The 16,961-nt window shown below is 35.6% G+C and overlaps 1 protein-coding gene across 1 annotated transcript in view; it reads left to right on the top strand.

The window, feature by feature from the left end:
* Window positions 1–16,725, top strand: part of LOC102595233 (nuclear pore complex protein NUP205) — a 39,890-nt gene extending 23,165 nt beyond the window's left edge. The window contains exons 14-45 of the mRNA XM_006351917.2: window positions 344–445; window positions 558–689; window positions 1,073–1,203; window positions 1,302–1,421; window positions 1,567–1,690; window positions 2,318–2,515; window positions 3,041–3,159; window positions 3,606–3,756; window positions 4,902–5,014; window positions 5,102–5,183; window positions 5,347–5,433; window positions 5,548–5,625; window positions 5,750–5,953; window positions 8,406–8,498; window positions 8,583–8,696; window positions 8,837–9,007; window positions 9,113–9,168; window positions 9,249–9,321; window positions 9,421–9,611; window positions 9,705–9,831; window positions 9,965–10,042; window positions 11,655–11,816; window positions 13,073–13,243; window positions 13,317–13,454; window positions 13,827–13,970; window positions 14,139–14,261; window positions 14,381–14,476; window positions 14,629–14,766; window positions 14,846–14,946; window positions 15,575–15,694; window positions 15,794–15,893; window positions 16,379–16,725. Coding sequence (XP_006351979.1) covers window positions 344–445; window positions 558–689; window positions 1,073–1,203; window positions 1,302–1,421; window positions 1,567–1,690; window positions 2,318–2,515; window positions 3,041–3,159; window positions 3,606–3,756; window positions 4,902–5,014; window positions 5,102–5,183; window positions 5,347–5,433; window positions 5,548–5,625; window positions 5,750–5,953; window positions 8,406–8,498; window positions 8,583–8,696; window positions 8,837–9,007; window positions 9,113–9,168; window positions 9,249–9,321; window positions 9,421–9,611; window positions 9,705–9,831; window positions 9,965–10,042; window positions 11,655–11,816; window positions 13,073–13,243; window positions 13,317–13,454; window positions 13,827–13,970; window positions 14,139–14,261; window positions 14,381–14,476; window positions 14,629–14,766; window positions 14,846–14,946; window positions 15,575–15,694; window positions 15,794–15,893; window positions 16,379–16,462 — 3,921 coding nt within the window. The 3' untranslated portion in view covers window positions 16,463–16,725. The remainder of the gene's footprint in view (window positions 1–343; window positions 446–557; window positions 690–1,072; window positions 1,204–1,301; window positions 1,422–1,566; window positions 1,691–2,317; window positions 2,516–3,040; window positions 3,160–3,605; window positions 3,757–4,901; window positions 5,015–5,101; window positions 5,184–5,346; window positions 5,434–5,547; window positions 5,626–5,749; window positions 5,954–8,405; window positions 8,499–8,582; window positions 8,697–8,836; window positions 9,008–9,112; window positions 9,169–9,248; window positions 9,322–9,420; window positions 9,612–9,704; window positions 9,832–9,964; window positions 10,043–11,654; window positions 11,817–13,072; window positions 13,244–13,316; window positions 13,455–13,826; window positions 13,971–14,138; window positions 14,262–14,380; window positions 14,477–14,628; window positions 14,767–14,845; window positions 14,947–15,574; window positions 15,695–15,793; window positions 15,894–16,378) is intronic.
* The last annotated feature ends 236 nt before the right edge of the window (window positions 16,726–16,961 follow it).

Raw genomic sequence — 16,961 nt, 5'->3', positions numbered from 1 at the left:
GGGGGGGGGGGGGATTTATCTTTCAAGGGACTACTCTGAGCAAGCATTCATCCAGACTTTTTACCTTATAGACACTCCAGTGCCAAACTTTTTATGAGTTTGGTTATCTGGATTCTGGCCTTTTTTTGTACTTCTACTAAGCACTATAATAAACTATTGATATGCATGAATCATTTTGTATGGAAGTTCATGCTTTTCTTGTCTCAAGTTATGAATAGAGATAGCTTTCAATATCTGATTTTGAACCATTTTCAGGACATCATAGAGGAAATTCTGTCTACATATGTTTTTCTGCTCCAGTGAGCAGATATAACAGGCTTGATATATTTATTGTGTGCTGCAGGTTGTCGAAAATGCTAATCCCATAGAATGGAAGAATTGGTTCCCTGATATTGAACCATTGTTCAAACTCCTTGGTTATGAAAATGTCCCTCCTTACCTTAAGGTAAGTCCTCTGTTTTTCATGTGACTGTTTGTTTAGTTGCTATTTCAATTTCATGGTTAGATCCTGCCACTGAGTTCTGCAACTAATTTTTTTTTGCACCTGTGATTATTAGGGTGCATTGAGAAATGCCATAGCTACTTTTGTGCAAGTATCACCAGTTCTGAAAGATACAACTTGGAGGTATTTAGAGCAATATGATCTACCAGTAGTTGTTGGGAACACAACACAATCCTTGACAACACAGGTCGGTGGTGTCCGTGTTATTTACTCTACGTTGCAGGCTATTTGATTCTCTTCTATATATCATAAAGTGATAATTATTTAATATAATTGGGGAAGTCCTGCATACATATGGTTGAGCTGTTTGATTAAGAGCTCGATTCAGATGATCTCTGTTGCAGGGTGATGTTGGAATGGGTGGGTTGGGCGAAAATAAAGGAAAAGATAAAACCATCAAATTTCTGGACTGAAGTTTGCAATTTGTTTTTTATAATACGGTGACAGTTTTTCATGGTCTAATGCATTGGGATTTGCCTTCCCAAGAAATTGTCTTATTCTCTCCCATCTTCCCTCTACTTCATCTATTTTTGTAGGGGAACTATCTCATCCAAAACTTTTTTCATGCAGGTTTATGACATGCGATTTGAGCTGAATGAAATAGAAGCTAGAAGGGAGCAATACCCTTCAACTATATCATTCATTAACTTGTTGAATACACTTATTGCCACGGAAAAGGATGTTAGTGATAGAGGGCATAGGTATTCCGCTTTTTGTGATTGCACATACCATATCATCGTTACTAGTTAATATTCTTTGACAATTGTATTGCTGCTCATTCTGAGCTACACCTTTGCAGATTCATTGGCATCTTTAAATTCATTTATGATCATGTGTTTGGACCATTCCCGCAGAGAGCTTATGCTGATCCTTGTGAGAAGTGGCAACTTGTCATAGCTTGCCTGAAACATTTCCAGATGCAAGTCTTATCTCAATATTCTCTATGATGCTCTCTAGATTTTTATCTTTTTCCCTCTTGGGCCTTGTTTGTGAGGGGTTTGATCGTTGCTTGTATATTTATGAAAGAAGTTGCTAACTTTAATGTCCAATAATATTGTTTGCAGGATGTTGAGTATGTATAGTATCAGAGATGAGGATATTGATAGTGTTGTGGACCAATCTCAGCTGTCAGAAACAGGTCAATCTGCTCTGCTGCAGATGCAGCTGCCTGTAATAGAGTTGTTGAAAGTATTAATTCCTCAAACTATTCTGTTATTTAGTGTGTCTTCGTCCAGTTGATGCTATCTAATTTTGTTTTAACTTTTAAATCTTTCTTTTTAAACTTTTCATATCTTATACACCCTCCAATCCAATATATGTAGCACTGTTTGAATGGGCAGTAAGTCTCATGAGGGTGAATCCATTGGAACTTGAGATTCATAACCTGCAAAAGTAGCGATTTGTCTCTAGTTTCTTTTTGGTGTACCTGAGGTCCCTATTTGTATAGAGGATTGGATCTCTTTTGTTGAGAACCATATTTTGATGTAGGTTTTCTTCTTTTGGTATTTGGCTTGTATACGAGGTTTCCATCAATTATTAATAAAATTATTTACCTTGTCAAAAAAAGAAAGAACTAAGCCATAAATATTTGTGGGAAGAAATCGTCTCATCAAGGGTAAAATGGTAAGTGAAAAACTTAAATTGTTTCTAAAGTTAGAAAAGGTGTTCTTTTTGGGACAATTTAAAAAGGAAATTGTGCTACATAAAATGTGACAGTGGGAATAAGTATTTGCTAGTATTGCTATGCATTAAGTTACTATTGCCATACTTATTGTTGGCAACTCAGTTATGTAAAGTCTTTTTGCTGTTATGCAGGATTTTATGAGTGGTAAAACTGTGTTCCGGAATATCATGAGTATTCTTTCACCAGGAGTCAATTACCTAATTTCTGAAAGAACAAGTCAAATTTATGGGCAACTTCTGGAACAAGCTGTCCTCCTTTCTCTGGAAATTGTAAATCTCGTATTGGAGAAAGATTTAGCTGTGTCTGAGTATTGGCGTCCTTTGTATCAGGTAAGAATCTAAAACTTCAACTCGAGTTTCCTGCTTTTTCTTTTCAATAGCCTAAGCTCCACTGGAAGAAGCTGCTAACTTGAATGAATATAACCTCTTGCTAAATTTTTTGTAATCACTGTTTGCAGATTACACCCTATTACCAGTTGTAAAGTGTCATAATGGTTATTTATTTTCCAATTAGTTAAAACGATCTTAGCTTAGATGCTTTGAATTTGCCTTGGTATATGTAGTGATTCAATAATTGCCACTAGAAGCATTGTTAAATGTTTAATTTCTCGAGTAAGTTACAGGTGTTTCAGGGAAGAACAAAAGTGAAATATTCTTTTAGATGGAGAGTAGTGACATTAAGTGAATCAAAGTTACTGCAATTAATATTCTTTAACTGATTCTGCTTTGTTCCATGTGAGCATGTTTACACACTACTCAAACTTATATGATTTGGTTGTAGTTGTTTGACTGCATGTTGTTGCCTTTCCCTTTGATGTCAGCTCATTGTCTAACTTCTGCTTCTTGTCTATGCAGCCTTTAGATGTCATTCTCTCACAAGATCAGAGCCAAGTTGTGGCTTTATTAGAGTATGTTAGATATGATTTGCAGCCCCGTATTCAACAATCATCTATCAAAATAATGAACATCCTCAGGTAATCCTTTCATCCTCTTTTTTTTTTTTTTTCATTTCTACTCCCTTTGCCGCAAATCTTTGTGATTCTCCAAGTCCTGATTGTTCAAACAACATGATTAAATGTGTTTATTGAAGCTCCACTCCTTTGTGTCTCACTATTTCTTTAACCTATTCAAATAAGGGAATTTACCTTTTACAATACTTCTTTTAACCTTTATGGTACCATTTTTGATCTTCTTGATGCCATCAATGAAGCTACTTATTTCATAAAAGAAGGGCATTTACCTTTTACAGTTTTCCACATCTTCTCTTCCTTCTAATTAGTTTTTTTATGGATAGCACAAACTATTCTAGTGCAACCTAAATAAGAAATGTGGTATCATATTAAGTATTAAGAAAGGATTGCATTGTGTCATGTTATCGCACCAATTTCTAATATCGATGATGCTTTTACGTGGATGGCAGTTCTCGCATGGTCGGGCTTGTTCAGTTGCTCTTAAAATCCAATGCTGCAGGGTGCTTGGTTGAGGATTATGCTGCCTGCTTAGAGTTGCGATCTGAAGAATGTCAAATTATAGAGGATTGCCGTGAAGATTCAGGTGTTCTCATACTACAAGTAAGTACTTGTTTCTAAGACCATAAGAATTGGAAGATGGGAGATTTACTCTCTAGAAATATGTCTTGATCCCATATTCTTTAGCCATGTACCACTGGAAGGATAGGAATGGCAGAGAAGGATGTTTAATTGAAAACTTTGAACGAGGTGGAATCTGTCTTCTTTATTAGGTGGTATTGTACTGTGTAATTGTAAGTTGTAAATTTAATCCACTTAGACACTGCTATTGGGGGAACTTGAACCTTCTAGTTTAACTTCAAAAAAAAGAACTTCCAATTACATTTTAAGAAGGTACTGCATTTCTATATGCAAATAATATAAGTTACTTGAGAAATCTATAAGTAAACACAATTGATAACATCAATTGCCCAGAACTTGCTATAGTAATTGCATACGTTGCTAGAATAGAACTCCTAAACTCTTTATGAACAATATATAATTAGAAATAGTAATACTGTGTGTGCCCTTGGAATGTCAAGATAATATGATGTATTGTGAATTTCCCCAGTTAACTTTATAACTGGTTTCTGCTTTCAATTTCACATATTTCTGCATTCATATTTGTAACGTGTACATTTAATTAGGCTTCCCTATTTCTTGTTTATTAATTTGAAGTTCTCTCTCCTTTTTTTTTTTTTGAAACGGGTAACTTAGTTCTCTCTCCTTTTTTCTGATAAGAATTTGAAGTTCTCTTTTTTCTCTTTAGGCAATCATAGTCTGTGGGTTCCTGAACTTGGGACATTAAGAAGAAATTAAGTTGTACCTTTTCCCAAAACTTCTGTTTCATCAAATGAGTTTGCCTAATCTCTTTGATTGGAAAACGGATGTTCTTACTTAGGCGTCGGTGTAGCATGCTGCTATAGTCAAATACAGATGTATTTCTTCACTTACTTTTGTGCAATACGGCTTCATATGTAGAAGCCATGTTTGATCTTTTGAGCACATAACATGACATGTAATGGTGCTAATTGTACATTCTTGCCAGCATTAACTTGATGCTGACATTAATAAATTCATCCTTTTCTGATAATTTCTTTGGTGATGTTTTTTACTTATCAGAGAATGGATTTGGTCAAAGCCGGTGCTCTTTTCCTCTTAAATGTTGGTTACAATCATTGACTGATTCTCTGGTTCTACAATTGCAGCTGCTTATTGATAATATTAGCCGGCCTGCCCCTAATATCACACATCTATTACTCAAATTTGATGTCGATGGTGCTGTTGAGAGGACCGTGCTTCAGCCAAAATTTCACTATAGGTTTTATTTCAATTGATATATGTTATTTTAACTTCCGTGCTCCTTTGTTTTACTCAGGGAATTGAAATTCGTTCTTTCTAACTGCAGTTGCTTGAAGATCATTCTTGACGTGTTGGAAAAACTTCTGAAACCTGACATCAATGCTTTGCTCCATGAATTTGCATTTCAGGTTTGAGCATTGTATTGGGGTGTATATTCTTGTTTATTTGCCTTTTCATGTGAAAAAAGTTTGTCTATTGACTTTAAGCTGCAGAGGCTGTCAGTCTATGTTCTTGGAAACTGTGATAAATCTTTGTACTTTTGGTGAGCTTATAATTGATTACTATATGCAGCTTCTTTATGAGTTATGTACCGATCCCCTGACTTATAATCCTATGATGGATTTGTTGAGCACCAAAAAGTATTGGTTCTTTGTACAGGTGCGACTGTCTAGATTGAAATTATTTCTGCGTATTACTTGCACATTTTTTAAAAAAATATTCTCCCTCTTGATCAATATTTGTCTCAGTTATTATTTAAATTTATCTTTACAGCATCTGGATTTAATTGGCATTGCTCCACTTCCCAAAAGAAATAGTAGTCAGGCACTTCGTATCAGTTCCCTTCATCAGGTCTGTTTTTGAGCTAGTGGTTCGTTTGTTCCTCTAATTATCTAGGTGAATTTGCTTCAAATATTTCTCCAATTTTGCTTACTTGATCTCATTAATTGGTTTCACATGTCCCTTATTTCTTCAGAGAGCATGGCTGTTGAAGCTGCTAACAATAGAATTGCATGCGGCTGATATGTCTAGTTCCACTCATCGAGAAGCTTGTCAAAGTATTCTATCTCAACTATTTGGAGAGGGAAATTTCGAACATGATGTTGATCTCGGAGTATCTTCTCCCTATAGTCAAATCAGTCCTGGAGTGAACGGAGCCAGAATGATTTGTAAATCTAAGGTAAAGTTATTACCGCTCACTGTTTCTTGAGTATTCAGGAATATGATTACATCCTCTCGTTTTTGCACTGGTTCTCATTGTTATTAATGACACATTCCAAACATTTTATTTCATGCTTTTGTTTCCTGTATTTGCCGTGCCCTCTTGTCCCTCTCTCTGGCCATCTTTTACTATCACTTCTCAACATTTTATTTAACAAGTCAACTAGTTATTTGCCTTTTGTTTATATGAAGTCAAGCATTTGCTCAAACTCATTGAAACTCTCTAGTCTGAACTCTTATGTTTTCTTCTATTTTCATATTTATCTTGCTCTTAACATTTCTTTCACTTAAGTGGTGACATTACCCAGATTGTTCCTGCCATAATCCGTAATCTACGTTCAATGTGTTCTTAACTTCTGCCCCACCTCCATTATGATTTTTTTTTTTTATAAAGGTAACATTTTATAAACAGAGAGATACACCAATAGTGTATTTCAATAGTAATTACATCAGGAGTATAGAATAATGACCAAAAGAAACCATTACCTACAATCCTCCTAAATTCTCCAAAGAAGAAGTAATGTCCTCCACCTCTTTGGGGAGGACGTGATTACACCAAAAATAAAAGAGTACTAGACAGTTCAACTTCCAACATTGGAAAGGGTTGCTCTTGTTTTCAAAGCATCTCAGGTTCCTTTCCTTCCAAAATATCCGCCAGATGCATGCAGGGATCTTCCATCTCTCCTTGTGACATGATTTGTTGCCATCTTTGTTCCAACTTGCTAGAACTTCTGATGTGTCTCTTGGCATAACCCAACTAATACCTCTAAAATTAAAAGAACATCTGCCACAGTTTCTGTCACCCTGCAGTGTATGAAGAGATGGTTTGTTGTCTCTATTTCAATTTCACAAAAAAAGCATCTGGATCATAATTGTCTACCCCACCTCCATTATGTATATCTTGATCATTTTTCCGCTTCTTCGTCTGCACAGTTATGAGATATCTCCCAAACCACTTAGAGCAACCTTCCCTAAAGTTTCTCCCTTTTGTTGTTGATTCCCTCTTTTTGTCTGTAGAAGGTGTCATGTATAAGTTTCTCCCAAACCTGTGCATCTAATAAGAACTTTTGTATCTATCGAAATATTTCTAATGTTTCTGCGGCTGCTATTTCAAACTTCTTGGTGGTTGTTTGCTTTGCAGACAATTTTTTTTTTTTTGACAAGGTTGAAGTTGTATTGATCAGCAACATGCTGGAGACCTCCATAAAATGAGTTACAGCATTCCCAACAACAAAAAACATCTACTAGATTACATGTTTCCCATAAAGTCTATAATTTCTGCATTCTGTTCTATTCCTTCTTCTTTACATCAAAAATAAAAGGTTGACAATACACAACCATTTGACCTTCTCTAAAGGAAGCCTTGTTTTCAAAGCACATACTGTTTCTCTCCTTCCAACATATACATGATGGTATATACTCCACCATTTTTCCTGAGTTTTACCTCCCCCGCCCGCTGATCCAACAACTGAGTAAGTCTGCTGTGTGTTCGGGTATGGTCCACTCTGTTTGTGTTAGACCCAAAAATAAGTTCCATAATAATGTTGTCACTCTGCAGTGGAGGAACAAATGGTTATTAGTTTCCTCAGTTTCATTACAGAGAGAGCACCAAGAGAACGGACATAATTATTTTGGGATTATAATACATGATTAATAATTATTGGATTGTGTACTTATGATTTGTTTCGTTCAATGGAATAATATGGATATATATGTATAATCCATGTTAGTTTGGTTTTGAACTGGATAAACTTAGATATATTTGTTTTCTAATGTTAACCTTGACCATCATAATATATCATTTGAGAAGGGCTTGCAGAAGGGTGATTTGTCATGTGATTTGTTTTATCCACGTCTGGCTAATCCATGATTGTTATCCTACATTGGGTGTTGTATGAAAGCTTAAGCTATTAGGAAAAGAACACTTCTATTTACATAATTATGTCTTCAACATGTTCCCTCCTATGGGGAATGATTCTCTTTCATGAGCCAATTACATGAATTTTTTTTGGGTTTTAATAGTGGGTGGCAATGAACTTGACCCAGAATCTCTGCATTTTCTGGTACCATGTTGAAATGTCTTGCAACCGCATCTGAAACATCAAACAGTTAGAAAGAGCACACTTCTATTTATTTATGTCTTCAATATCGAAAGTGAATATTCAACCAAACAAAAGTATAAAACGTATCAAACTTAATACTGGTATTATTTTGTAATCCTGGTAACCAAATGAGCCCTTATTGTGGTATTCCTTTCTTGTCACTTGTGTTTTCTTCATAACTTTTTCAATTTATTTTAAATATTTTTTTGGATTAGATCCTTTTTTTTTTTTTTTGGATAAGTAAGATAAGTATCTTCTATTTTCATTATTAAAGAAAGTAAGAACAACTTCCATTGCATTTATGTATAGGTATTGGAGTTGCTTGAAGTTGTCCAGTTCAAATCTCCTGATACTGTGTTGAAATCTTCACAAGCAATTTCAAGCGCGAAGTATGGGTTTCTGGTAGGAACCTTGTTAGGTTTGGAGCAGTTTTTCCTTGCTATTATTTTTGAGGGAGTAGTCTTTTCATTCTCTGGCATTCTGCAGGCTGAAGATATACTTATCAATCCTGCTACTTCTGAAAAAGGTGGTGTTTATTACTACTCAGAACGTGGAGACCGTTTAATTGATCTAGCTGCATTTCGTGACAAATTATGGCAGGTACAGTATTTCTTTGCAATCCAGTTTTTCCTTTCTTTTGTCCCTTATTTTAATTATAAGATCCCTTTAGTACGTGAGATTGTTTTTATCCATTGGAGGTGCTGCATAACCTTTCTTTTAAAATTTTATCCTTCTTTCAGAAATACAACTTGTTTAATCCCCAGCATAGCTCCTTCAATACTGAAGTTGAGCTAAATGAAATCCGAGATACAATCCAACAGCTGTTACGATGGGGTTGGAAATACAACAAAAATCTTGAAGAACAAGCAGCTCAGCTTCATATGTTAACTGGCTGGTCTCAAATTGTTGAGGTCACATTTCTTTTCCTTCGTCACTTGGTTCTCTATTCGTCGGTATGCTTTGCTGTAAGTGAGTGTGTTGGGCTAACATATTCTGTTATGCAATTTTTCTTCTAGGTTTCTGCCTCCAGCAAAATATCCTCTCTTCCCAACCGTTCTGAAATATTATTTCAGTGAGTGACCATTTTCGTTTTTTTTCTTTCTGTTTTGTTGCTAATCTGTGATCCCGTCTCACTTTTTCTTCCATGCCTAGGTTGCTTGATGCCTCTCTTGGTGCTTCTGGTTCTCCCGACTGCTCATTGAAGATGGCACTGATACTGACACAGGTTGTCCATTTCTCATCTTCTTAGTTTGTTGATGTGGTGACACCATGTATTGCAGTTACATCGATTATTATTCTTATTTTGCTTAAGATATTTGTGTAGGTTGGTGTCACATGCATGGCCAAACTACGTGATGAAAGATTCTTATGCCCTAGTGGTTTAAACTCTGATACTGTCACTTGTCTTGACATCATGATGACAAAACAATTATCTAATGGAGCATGCCATTCTATTCTATTCAAGCTTATACTGGCGATTCTTAGAAACGAATCATCAGAAGCATTGAGGAGGCGGTATAATGCTTCATATTTGATTAATCTATTCCTTTAGCTTTGCTGCAGAGAAAAGTAAGTCTCTGACTTTTGTTGTTTGTTTCTTGACTACAGCCAATATGCCTTGCTCCTTAGCTATATCCAGTACTGTCAACATATGCTTGATCCTGATCTTCCAACCACAGTAATGCAATTATTGACAATGGATGAACAGGAAAATGATGATCTGGATCTTGAAAAGGTTTTAAAATCTTCGTGGGGAAACTTCCCATTGGACCTCCCTATTGTTGTATTCTTACTGGATCAATTTAACACAATGATGTAGAGAGTTGTTATTTCATTCTCTCATTCTGTTCTATCTTAAACTTGAACAGATTGTCAAAGATCAGACTGAAATGGCACATGCAAATTTTTCAATAATAAGGAAGGAGGCTCAATCACTTCTAGATCTGGTGGGTAGCACATTTGAGATTGAATTCTTAATTTTGTTTGTTGTTTCTTCTGATGCTAATCTATATCGGGGATTGGGACCGGTAATGTGAACAAGCTCATATAGCCGGATTTAACTTCTCTCACTCATCTGCACAAATTATTTTATTTAACGTATACCATTATTACTTATTTCTCTACTTCCTGTGTTTATTGCTGAAGTGTGTGACTATCTCATCTAAAAGCTAAAACTATTAGAGAGCACACTTTTTATTATTTAATTATATTCTCAACACGTCCTTTTACGTGTGGGCCTGATTCTTTTTCATGGGCCAAGCATGTGAAATTTGTTTTTGATATGAGTGGCGGTGAGATTCGATCTTAGGACCTCTATTTGCTCTGATACTAGTGTTGTGAAAAGCGACAAAAAGCGCGAAGCGAGGCGCAAGCACTACGCTTTTATGCTTTGAAGCGAGGCGCTGCTAAAAAAGCGAGCGCTTCTGTAGGCGAAGCGAGAAGTGCGCTTAAAGCAAAGGCGACAAAAAGCGCGCTTAAGCGCTGTTAGGTTTTTATTTTTAACTTCTGTTAATACACTTGTCTGCTGCAACTCAAACACTTCCCTCTTCTTCTTCTGTGACTCAAACATCTCAACATTTGTTGCTGCAACTCAAACGATAAGTTCTTCCTCTCTTTTCTTCGTCTTCTCTGGATTCTCTTTCAGGCTTTCAACGACTACTTCTAGGGTTTTCTTTCCCCTGTTATGCCCTGTTTTTTTTACTTATTTGGTTTTGCTGTTTGCATTTGCTTAATAAGTTATGATTACGAGGATTATTCATTATCTTTTATTTACTTTTTAATTTAAGAATTGAAAGATATGCTTAATATGTTATTTCTATTGAGTTCTTGGTTATTTATGTATGCATATTTAATATTTTTTATTTTTGTACTGAATAACGCTTTAGTAGAAAAAAGCGTGCGCTTCGCTTCACGCTTCGGTGAAGCAAGCACTCGTCGCTTTTTTCTGCTTCTTGCTCTCCAAAACACTATCTGATACCAAGTTGAAGTGTCTACCATCTCATCTAAAAACTCAAGCTATTAGAGAGAACACACTTTTATTAGTTAATTTTATTCTCAACACGCCTCCTAATGTTAAATTAGGTCTTGGGCCTAATTCACACCCCAAAAGTTAAGCTCAAATGGAGAAGGATTGCCCAAACCTTATAAGGGGTCTACCCATATCATTAACCACCAATGTGAGACTTTTGTCATTCTTTAACATCCCACCTCACGCCCGGTGCATAGCATCTAGTGCGTGGGAAATTTAAATTTCGGGGGTCCAACATTGGGTGAGATGGGTCTTGCCTCCTACCAGGTTGAAGTGTGTGACTATCTCATTTAAAAAGTTAAGATGTTAAAGAGAGCTTTCTTTTGTTAATTAATTATATTCTCAACAATTATCAAATTCATCTACTTGTACTCGATCAAACTTTAAAAATTGATTTCCTGTTCCTTTTCCTCTGTATCTAACACATTATGGCTCCATATTTTCCTTTTGCATTTTGAAGTGTATATGTATCACAATTGCGTTCTTCCTGCGCTAGCTTACCATGCTTTTTTGTTTTATTCTAAAAACAGATCATAAAAGATGCAACCCATGGCAGTGAATCTGGAAAGACTATCTCGCTCTATGTTTTGGATGCTTTAATTTGCATTGATCATGAAAAGTTTTTCTTGAGTCAACTGCAAAGCAGAGGCTTTTTAAGGTCTTGCCTTATGAACATCAATAACTTTTCTCAGGTACTTGATACATTACCCCCCATAATATCTCTGTTGATAGCTGGCTTTCTTGCCTTTACTTCCTGTTGTAGCATCTGATCTCCTCCTCTAATTTTTTTTAGGGTGTGCAATCTCTTCAACTAAATTTCATGTTTCCATTATTTCTTCTAGTTTCACATTTATGCCTGTCAACATTTTTCTCTGTCAAATATTTATTAGTAACTTGTAATAATCAGTACTTATAGTAGGTTCACTCTCAGTATCCTTGCTATTTCATGTATATACTCTGTATTCGCTTCCATGGCTGTGCATCATATTTTAAACTGAAATGTAATTCACGTGTATGCAAAAACCTCTTATTATGATATTCATGCTGTTGCTATGTGCAAAATCCTAGTAAGCCAGCTTAATTTTCTCTGAAAATTCTTCTGCTTTGGAATTAATTCAAGCCATGACTTCTGTTAGTACCACAAATGGAAAAAGACACGAGTAATATAAAAATATAGGAAATGAAACGTTATGACTGAACTCATTACCTTTTTTTGGAATTAGATATATATTTTCTCTTTTTAATCATTGTGTTTTTTTATTTTGTTTTTTCATTCAAGACCACATTTAAGTTGTGCGTTGTGCTTAAAGCACTAATAGACCTAGAGCGCTTTTTAGAGCTTTTCACCTTTGACAAGGCTGAAGCATATGAGTATTTGGTATTACCTTCAGTAGATATGTCAACCACACAAATAAAAAGGTTGTGTTTCTTTTGATGTTGATAATGTTTTACCTTTATTTTGGATCTTTATTAAACGAACTTTGCATTTTTTTTGTTGTGTAAGTGGGTCTTTGTTTGCGAAGTGCGCTAAGGGGTAAAAAGATGTAAACAAAGGAAAATCAATGATAATGTCAGAGTTCATGCGGCCTCATTAGGGGGTGTATTTCTCCTTTGGAATGTGTATTAACTTTCCAATCTAATGGGAACCCTCTCCATGCATTCATTTGCATGCAATATGTTGTGTAGTTTTTTTTTTTTTTAATATACTTTTCACGTGTTTAAAAAGTTCGATTGGCATCTCCCATCAGGATGGTGGCCAGTCATGATTATGTTAGAGCTCATGTGGCCTCATTAGGGGGTGTATTTCTCCTTTGAAATGTGTATTAACTTTCCAATCTGATGGAAACCCTCTCCATGCATTAATTTGCATGCAATACGTTGTGTAGTTTTTATTTTTTTAAATCTACTTCTCGTGGGTTTTAATAGTTCGATTGGCATCTCCCATCAGGATGGTGGGCTCTCTTTAGAGTCAATGCAGCGTGTCTGCACTCTTGAAGCGGAACTTGCTCTTCTTCTGAGAATTAGCCACAAGTACGGTAAATCTGGGGCCCAGGTGCTTTTTTCAATGGGTGCATATGAGCACATATCTGCATGTAAGGCACTGAATATGCAATTGAAGGTATTTTTTCTTCTCTTCATGTGATTTGGTTTGCAATATTCCCTTTGATTAAATTGTTACAATCTTTTACCAGGGAAGCTACCGGCGCATGGATGGCAAATTTGGAAGAGAACTGTCAGTTGATGTTGATAAACAGCGAATGATAATAGCTCCAATCTTGAGATTGGTGTTTTCACTTACTTCATTGGTTGATGCATCTGAATTTTTTGAGGTGTGCTTCGTTTCTTCATTAAAATGCAGTATAATGTTGTAAAGACATGTAAAAATATCAAAAACTTTGACTTTACAATGATTAATTTCAAAAAGAATGTTTGTAAAGACATGTAAAAATATTTCATTTTAAAGTCAAAAGTTTTTGATAGCGTATGGTGCTTAAAATTCTTGTTCTCTGATATATAATCTTTTGTAGAAAGAAACAAAGAGTTATCCTTAATGGTTGTTTCAACTAATTATATAGTTCTAGAATATGAAATATCTGAATGCACTTCTGGCAATTTGGCACTTATGCAAGAGGTTTACCATATTTTAAAAGAGTCCTCTTTCTCTCGTGATCTGTCATTTTAATTACGTGGGTGACTAGCAGGTTAAAAATAAAGTTGTGCGTGAAGTCATTGAATTTGTAAGAAGTCATCAATTACTTTTTGATCAAATCCTCCGAGAAGATCTTTCTGATGCTGATGACTTGACAATGGAACAAATAAATCTGGTTGTTGGCATACTTACAAAGGTACATATGCGTACAGTTTGTTTGGCATACCGTCTTTTAGGTGGATTTCAATTCCATTGATGGTTATATTACTGATGATATTTTAGCCATTTAAATTGCCACTTGCTAGTCTTGCCTCTATAACTAACACTTTTTCTCAACTTACTTTTTAACTGTATTTCTGTGTAGATTTGGCCATATGAAGAGACCGATGAATATGGTTTTGTTCAAGGGATTTTTGTGATGATGCGTTTTCTTTTCTCTCGTGAGCCAGACTCTTTTATTACAAACCAATCCATGCATTTTCAGGAGGTAATAAGAATTTTCAGGTTTAGCTTGATTGTGTATTATTGAGGCAAGATGTATATAGCGGTGAAGCTTGTATAGTCATAGACCTTCTCAGTTTTGTTTCCTTTTGTATGTATTATCAGGAACGGCGGAAGGCAGAAATGAATGCATCTCGTCTTTGCTTTAGCCTGAGTTCTTATCTCTGTTTTCTTGTTACGAAGAAGTCTTTAAGATTGCCGGTACATCAAAATTGACTTGTTTAATTATTTTCCTGCTTATTAACTTTTAAATTAACGGTTAGGCATGGAATGCTTATGTCCTTTTCTCTTGCTGGTGCCTTGATAAATTTTTTTGGCTCGTGTCACAATTTTGTTCACTCTATTTGGATCAGGTCTCAGATGGTCGAATGGACTATCGCACTTCTGCTGGTCAGCAACAGCCAACCTTGAATTTACTTGGTTTTCTTCTCAACTCGCTGACTACAGCATTGGAAAGAGCTACTGAGGACAGATATTTACTGCTTAGCAAGGTGAAAGATATGTGTTTTGGCTACTGAATAAAGAATTAATATTTGATTATCTGAGCTCTAAATCTCTTCATTATCCCAGATTCAAGACATAAATGAACTATCAAGACAGGAAGTGGATGAAATCATCAATATGTGTGTTCCCAAGGGTTGTATTTCGTCGTCCGAGAACATTCAGAAAAGGTATATGTAGCTTCATGTAATACAATTCCAGGAGAGTTTTGCTCGTCTAGTTATGAGATGTCTGATTTAGATTATTAAAACTCAACATAGTAGCTGGAGGGTGGCGGGTCGTAGCCACATATAGTAAAGGTTGGGTGGTCAGTTGAACACCCTTCGTCGAAAATTTATAGTGTATGTAGATAGTAACCTTCCTATTAGTACAACTCCATCTGTCCAAATCATGTTTTCTGGTCATCTCCTTTTTGATTGCTGATACGAACGACAGTTTATTTGCAACCATCCCAAGTGGCAGTGATGACCGCACCTAAAGAATAACACTACTACAACTGTTTTACTCAAGTAATTACTTGTATCCAGACATAATGTCTCCCTGAAGTTTCTTTAATATCCAAGGCACAAAAATAGATCCGGTTTGGTGGTCAAATCATAGGAAGTACACTCAATTTTTATTTCATATGCAATATGTGGATTTTGTTGACCATCACATATATGATGTATAGTCATATGCTTAATCTTGCAATTGTTGTGCTGACTGGATGATCTACATTGCTTAGAGGTTAATGATTATCATGCTTTAAATCCCTTTAGTATGCTAATCTGACTAATTTTCTGATTGGTTATATTCCAGGAGATATGTCGCAATGTTGGAAATGTGCCAGATTGTTGGAGATAGGAATCAACTTATGACACTATTGCTTTTACTAGCGGAAAACGTGATGAATATTATCCTTGTTCATTTTCAGGACAGGTACGATATTTATGACACTTCTCTTTCGTTCATGGCTATGCAGAATTCGTTCATGGCTATGCAAATTCTGCTTGGTTTAACTTCTACTGGGCATTGCAGTTCTTTTGAATGTGGCACCAAACCCTACTCAAAAGACGACTTGAATTTGCTATGTGGAAAGTTAATTTCAGCTTTGGAGAGGCTTGAATTACTAAGCGAGGTATGCTAACAGTAACTCTTATCTTACGATATAGTTGTAAGTAAGTCTTTAAGATTACCAATCCTCTCTAAGGGTGTGTTTGATTGGTCAAAATGTTTTGGAAAACATTTTCTTTAGGAAAACAAGTATCTTAAAAATGAGGAAATGACTTCCCTAATAGTAATTGGGAACCAAGCTCCATTGGCCCTTGGGATTACTTTTTTACAACATACCCAGTAGTCACACAAGTGGGCTCTTGGGAGGGTGAGGAGTATGCAGATCCTGCCCCTACCTTCTTTTTTTTTTTTGGGGGGGGGGGGTTGTAGGGAGGCTGTTTCTAATGGGAATTTTCGATTATAAAAAAAAAGCTTATAATATTTCTCTTGTTCGGCCATGTTTTGCATTATGTAAATTTTTGATACCTGCATGGCCAATGCTTGTTATATTTGTCCTTTTCTGTAATTTTGGGATTTAACATTTCATTTTAATATTTTTCTTGTTTGCAGGATAAAACAGGTCATGACCTTAAAGTGTTTCGAAGATTAGCTAGTTCTCTGAAAGAAATATCGATTCAGAAGTCACCTGTTTGACTGGCCATCTCCCTCTGTTGTTCTTTCCTAAATTTTTAGTAGAGGGTATGAAGAATTTGGTTGAGTTGTAATGTAACTGTATATTATCTTTTATATAGTGCTTGTTCTATGTTTTTTTAATCCTCCAATCTGTTGTACATATTGTATATCATACTACGGCCTCTATTGTGCAATTTAGCTATTCCCATTTCTGAGTTTTTTTTTTGGGATCGTATTATTGTGTATTTACTGTTCAGAATGTTTTATTGTGCGTATTTGTAGTATTGTCATGACCTTGTTATTTTTTCCCGAATTGCATTGAACTATTTTTTCTTGAGCTGAGGGAATATCAAAATTAATCTGTCTGCCTTCAAGGTAGAGGTAAGCTATGTGTAGATTCTATCCTTTTCAGACCCCATTTTATGGATTGCATTGGGTGTGTTTGAATTCTAAATGTTATAATCCATCAGAACTACTATTGGTTAAATAGACGGCAGAAAAAACTTGTTTCTTCATGACC

Source organism: Solanum tuberosum, unplaced genomic scaffold (assembly GCF_000226075.1).
Source record: "Solanum tuberosum cultivar DM 1-3 516 R44 unplaced genomic scaffold, SolTub_3.0 scf00140, whole genome shotgun sequence".
Taxonomy (NCBI): Eukaryota; Viridiplantae; Streptophyta; class Magnoliopsida; order Solanales; family Solanaceae; genus Solanum; species Solanum tuberosum.
This window is presented reverse-complemented; position numbering and strand designations above follow the sequence as displayed.